The 6,000-nt window shown below is 39.1% G+C and overlaps 1 protein-coding gene across 1 annotated transcript in view; it reads left to right on the top strand.

Moving 5' to 3' along the window:
- The first annotated feature begins 3,677 nt into the window (after nucleotides 1-3,677).
- The window catches only part of carmil2 (capping protein regulator and myosin 1 linker 2), a 63,299-nt gene continuing 60,976 nt past the window's right edge, over nucleotides 3,678-6,000 (top strand). Inside the window, exon 1 of the mRNA XM_080875425.1 lies at nucleotides 3,678-3,939. Coding sequence (XP_080731551.1) covers nucleotides 3,912-3,939 — 28 coding nt within the window. The 5' untranslated portion in view covers nucleotides 3,678-3,911. The remainder of the gene's footprint in view (nucleotides 3,940-6,000) is intronic.

Here is a 6,000-nt window from a genome sequence, read left to right as displayed (position 1 = left end):
AGTCAACTTATGTAAACTAAAACGATGAGACGGCTCATAAATGAGTTTGGCCATATCACACACGCAGCCGAAACTTCAACTGTTTCACACATGGGAGATATTTGTCATTCATATGTCACTCAATGTTTCTCCTCCTGTCCACATTTTTGAAGGAAAGGGTCGTACACGTCTCATGAAACCCCGCTGGTTGGAGAAAATGTGGATAATCCTACTTATACAATATCGTATTATAGCAGTGGTTTTTGAACACCCCAAGCACTTCAGCTAATCCCAGTTCTTACTGTAACAGTCATTATGCATTTTGTAAATCAGTCGCTCAAACACGTTCTTCATCTACAATAATCAGTGAAAACTAGCTGTGGCGGATGGAGTGCATGTACATAAACATTTTAACACCTTTGAATGTTTTTATTATCTGAACATGTGTTGGGAAAGAGACAGCAAGGCTTGCATGTATTTTTCTAAACCTGAGTGTCCTGAGCGAAGGGCCCTCACCATCATGCTTTCATTCTACAGATTAGCATATATACCCAAATCAACTGAATTGATTTCTGCCACCCCCGACTGTCTCTTGGTTAGCTTGTGTCTGCTGTGATGCATTACAGTTAAATTTTTGATCTTTCTGTAGTTGTCACTGTTTCTCTGCAGTTGGTTGAGTTCAATGCGTAGTGGGGCCAGTTTGACTTCTAGTGGACTGTAAGTTGTTGCTTGAAGACGGGTTTGTATCTAAAAACAGAAGTGACTTGGAACTCGTTTGTAGGGACAGAATGACCCTTGTGCAAATGCACTGTTCAACATACTGGATCTTATCTGGCCAAGTTGGTCCCCTGCCTTCGTCATCTCTGAGAGAAAGCTGCATTTAAGCCTCTGCGTTCAGTTCTTCATACATTTCAGTTTCTTCGTGTCTGCACACTCACACATTAGCCTTATTTTTGCAGTACATCAGTGGCTTTCAGCTATATGAACACTGAAAAGTAACTGCTAATGTAAGCTGTTTTCTGCCATTGCTGCACCATCCTCCACCATCAAGTTTTCCAGCTGGTAGTGCAGTGTGCATATCATATTTTAGGTTTTAGCTAAACTGCTTTACACTAAGACTGAACCAACTTGAGGTAATGGAAAAGCCCCATTGATAGAGCTGTTTGGCAAATTGCTACTTTTGTATTTCCATGTTGTCGTTCTCACTTCCACTCAGTTTCCAGGATTCCTCAAGATCCAAGTGTCAACAGATAATATGATTTGATTTCTCTGAAGACAGTTGAATTATGGATTATTACAGCCATAAGGTGACTTTAGCTCTTCTGTAATGTAAATGCCCAGTTGTGTAAAAAAATGAATCAGATTTGCACTGTACAGTTGTGGTCAGGCATCTTCCTGTGTAACAAGACAATGTTCAGTTACCTGATCTGTCATATTCATGTCCTGATGGAATGATTTGAGGTTATATGACTGTTCTGAAATCAGTGCGGGGTTTTGTTTTGTTTTTTTTCTTGTTGTTATTTGTTTGTTTTGGGGTTGTTTTGTTTTTTAAATTCCATATTGTTTGTTTTTGCAGAAAAATTGAGAAAATAGTTTTAAGATTAAGTGTCCCCATTTTAAGACCAAGAAAACAAATGTTTGTGATGTCATTTTTGAAAATGAGAAATTGTACAGATGATGAAAATTAAAATCATCTTAATGGGCTTATGACTGCTGCATAATTCTGTTCTTTAACTTAAACGTGTAGTTATTCAAAAAGGTGGGATTATAAAATACATTTGTGATCAGTTTACAAACACCAATGGGCATGATTGCCATAGTAATTTGGGGCTTTTATTGATTTCTTTGAACTTTTTGGTTTGCTTTTTGTTTTTTACAAGGTAGAATGATTACATATCATACATCGATAATGACTTCAGAAAATGAGAATTAGGTGCACAAGTGAATAATTATTTAGTATTTTATCTGTACATGGTCAAAATCTGCACATCATCTTCTTTCGGCTGCTTCCTTTAGCGGTCACCACAGCAGCTCTTGTGCCTCCATCTCACACTATCCCTAACATCTTTGCTCTGTCACACCAGCCCTGTGCGTGTCCTCCTTCACTACACCCATGAACCTTATCTGTGCTCTTGCTTTTTTTCCTTCCTACTCTACAGCCAGTGTCTTCACTGCTCATGTCAAAATTGTCTCAGCCTTGAAGCTCTTACTTTGTCTCCAAAGCACTCAACGTTAGCTTTCCATCCGATATACTTGTATATCCTGTCCATTGTGGTCACACACTCAGCACCTCAAGTCCAGCCTGTCGTTTGTTTTTTTTTGTTTTCCAAACTATAGATCACAATGTCACCTGTGAACATCTTGGCAGACAGAAACTGCCAAATGTCATCTGTCAACCTGTCCATCATCACTCCATGAAGGAGCTCAAAGTAGATCCCTGATGTAACCTCAACCCATCTGTCCCTTCTACCTCAACACTGCCTTTCTGTCCTCACACTGTACCTGTTCTGCGCCACCCTCACATACTTCTCTGCCACACCTGACTTCCTCACAAAGCTTTCTCTAGATCCAGAAATACACAGTGCGTCTCTTTCCGGCCACCTTTTTATTTATCCATCAACACTGTCGTCCTCTCGCTTTTATTTATTCATCAGCTTCTCAAAGTACTTCCATCTTCTCAACACCTGGCCACCTGGCTTACACAGCTTGCAGTCATTCAGTTGACCTCCTCTATATGCCAAAGTATTCCAGAGTCAAGCATGACAACATCTGTCTGACTGCTATTAATTATTTAATATTGTCAGCCTGTCCCAGCTACTATAAGGCACGAGGCAGGGTACACCCTGCACACGTCACCAGTTAAAAGGGACCTGTCCAGGGTGACACATAGAGACAGACAACAATTCATACCTATGAAGGTAACTAACCCCACTAACTGCATGTCTTTGGACTGTGGGAGGAAGCCGGAGTACCCAGAGAGAACCTACACAAGCATGGGGAGAACATGTAAACTCCACACAGAAAGACCCTGGCCAGGTGCTGGAATTGACCTTCTTGCTGTGAGGCAAACGTGCTAATCCTCCTGGAGCACTTTCTACAACAGGATGGGAGAAATATTCAGTTTAATTCTATTTATTTATACAGCGCCAAATCAAAGTAACAGTTGCCTTAAGGCGATGTACAAAACTGTAAACGGATCAAAGCAGTTCTGCCTTAACTAAATGTAGATAAAACAGTTTGAATGTGCACTTTGGTTCCCCCTGGTGGTTAGAGATAACTACTAATGAAAAATATTTATAATTGATTCCATCATAATAAAAGTAAAAGTCATTAAACCCTTATTATGCTTTCATAAATACTATTTCTTTTATTTATCCTCTGACGTTCAACATTTGATTAGTTCCTAAACTTCTAAACACGATGCACAACTTTGTAAAACTGCAGGTTTCCTGCAGTGTGGGGGTTAGCTTCAGTTCCTTCCTGCTTAGTCTTCTCTGTGTTCACAGTGTTATTGACTCACAACATGGAACAGGATGTGAGTATCTACGTTCACAAGCAGAGGGTGCATGCAAGCAGAGCAAGAAAGGTGACGTGTGTGCATGCATGCAGGGTGGAAAGAGAAAGAGGGTTATATGCAGATGTGCTCTGAAAAAGAAATCTTATGGTGGTTTCATGTGTGTACCTTCACACCTTTAGTATCTCCACGCTACATTTTCTTGTTTTACTATCTCCTCTGCTCCCTGCTCCTGACTCAGTGCAGTTGGATTTGTACACACTGTTTTATTAGATTAAAATCTGTCTTCTTTTTGTAAATTTGGCGGTATGGACATGCATCTTTCCTTTCGTTATTTCTCTAAGGAGCAGTACAAGATCACAGATTAACTTTTTGTGCATCTTCATATTAATTTCATCGTTTTATTGAAGTCCACAGAATGGAGGCTGTTTCCCAGAACCTGCAAGGTAAGCTGAGCCATTTTCAGCAGCAAAGTTAATGCGCTTTGATATTTCTGATTCTTTGAACATAGGATGATAGCATTGAAACACCTTAAAGGTTTTTACATGTATTTCAACTCAGTCTGTTTAAGCTGACCTAGTTAAAGCAAATGCAATCTAATTCAGGGGCTCCAAATGTTGCCATACTGGGTAAAAACGGGTGCTTAGCAACAAAATGTGAGACTTTCTGTCACAGAGATCATCTTACATGTATTTATTTTTGTCTAAAACTTCAAACATACAGTTTTAATGATGTAAGATTATTTATAAAGATGTAAATAATCTGTGCTTCAGTGATACTAGCCATACAACTTTTTACTGGACTAAATCCTGACTTCATAAAAAACATCTGGTCTGCACAGTTAAGTTAGGCTTTTCTTTTTCATTGAAACAAACTGTTTATGCCTAAAGGTCAGCTTCTCCTACTTAGTTACCGTCTGTGTTTCCACTTTAACAGTCAGTGACACCAACTGACAAAAAGAAGGAAACGTGACTCAGTGTGTGGTTTGTTAGCAGTGTTATGAACTGAATAAAGACAGTCCGATACCAGGACTCTGAAATTATTACTCTGTTAGTGCTCCGATTAATTTCTAAAGAAGGGTGGGTGCACAGCTGACCTTCATCATGCAGCATTCTGCAGAAATTCAGTGTAATCTGAGCACATGATCGGTATTGTATGTAACATGTCCCTGAATTCAGCACAGCAGTCAGTTGCACTCTGACTGTCAGTATTTCCATGCCATAGACCTTGCCGGTGCCAAAAAAGCCTCTGAATAACAGTGAATCTGGCACTTGTTTGGTGAGGTGACTCCGAGAAATTTCTGTGCCATCTTAAAACTCTAAACTACCTGAACTTCATTAGAAATGATCACCTAGTCATGTATAATCAGGGTTAAGGTTGGAACTACTAGGGCTCACTTCTGTAAAACATCAAACCCTGATTATACAGCTATTGCATAATAACAGTTTGAATGTTCTCTCACAGATGTTTTACTGTCTTTGTGGGGGACGTACCTAATTTCTGTCCTTCAGCAACTTCTGAGCCTCAGGTTCATTTCATATCTGCTGCCCTTTAGATAGATTATTAAAAACTAATATCACATGCTATTTATTTGTAGATACCGTTCAGGTATGTTTTTTGCCCCAACCAAATAAGCTAATGTTATTTATAAATGAATGGACAACATTAATTTGATCAGTTCATTTAAGTTTTTTTGTACAGGTCATTCCCAATAAGACAGACGTTCTAATCCTCAGAAAGCGTGGCTTACATGATCAGTAACACTGTAGGCGTCCTGTCCTCTGCTAATTTTATCAAATACAAATAATTTCATCTTTGACCAGTCCCAGTGTTTTTGCACCCACATAAAGGAGTTTTCTTTGTGCTGATTTTCCCCCACAAAGCTTTTTTTATTCTCACGTTCATCCAGACCATCCTTTATCAGCTTTTGTTATTCATCATTGTCTTCGCTCTGTATCTGATTACTTGTGGGAAATTCAGGCTACTATTTGGCCACTTAACACCTGATCAATGTGTCCATCTCCTTTCAGTAGCTTACCGTTGCCCACATCACCTATTTTCAAACTTGTCAGCCTCACCTACAGAGCAGTGTACTGTTGGTCTCTGAGGTCTCCTGTGGATCAAGAATCAAGAGTTTTTGTGTCATACACACCATGTGTGAGTTTTATAATATAAATCTGTAATTTTGTATATGAAAAGAATGAGTGAGTGGACTCTTGTAAAAGTCTTTTCCTTCTTATACGGGTACATACACAAACCAGATGTTATTGTAACTGCTGATTTTAACTCTGATTTATAGGGGAATTTGTAAAAGTAAGGTATCTAAAGCGACAAAACCCCCTCAAATATATCTACTATATTGAGTTTAACTGAAAGTCATTCACATTGAAAGTCGTTACAAATACATTTCCTTTCTGTACTAAAGTTACAGGGCAAGTTTCCATTATTTCAGTTTGCCTCAAACCGCAGAAAAGAGGTTGCTGGGCAGTTTCAGATCTTGCACTACT

This window comes from Rhamphochromis sp. 'chilingali' (genome assembly GCF_963969265.1).
Source record: "Rhamphochromis sp. 'chilingali' genome assembly, chromosome: 2".
Lineage (NCBI taxonomy): Eukaryota > Metazoa > Chordata > Actinopteri > Cichliformes > Cichlidae > Rhamphochromis > Rhamphochromis sp. 'chilingali'.
The sequence above is the reverse complement of the archived record's forward strand: the minus strand, read 5'-3'. Positions and strand labels throughout refer to the sequence as shown.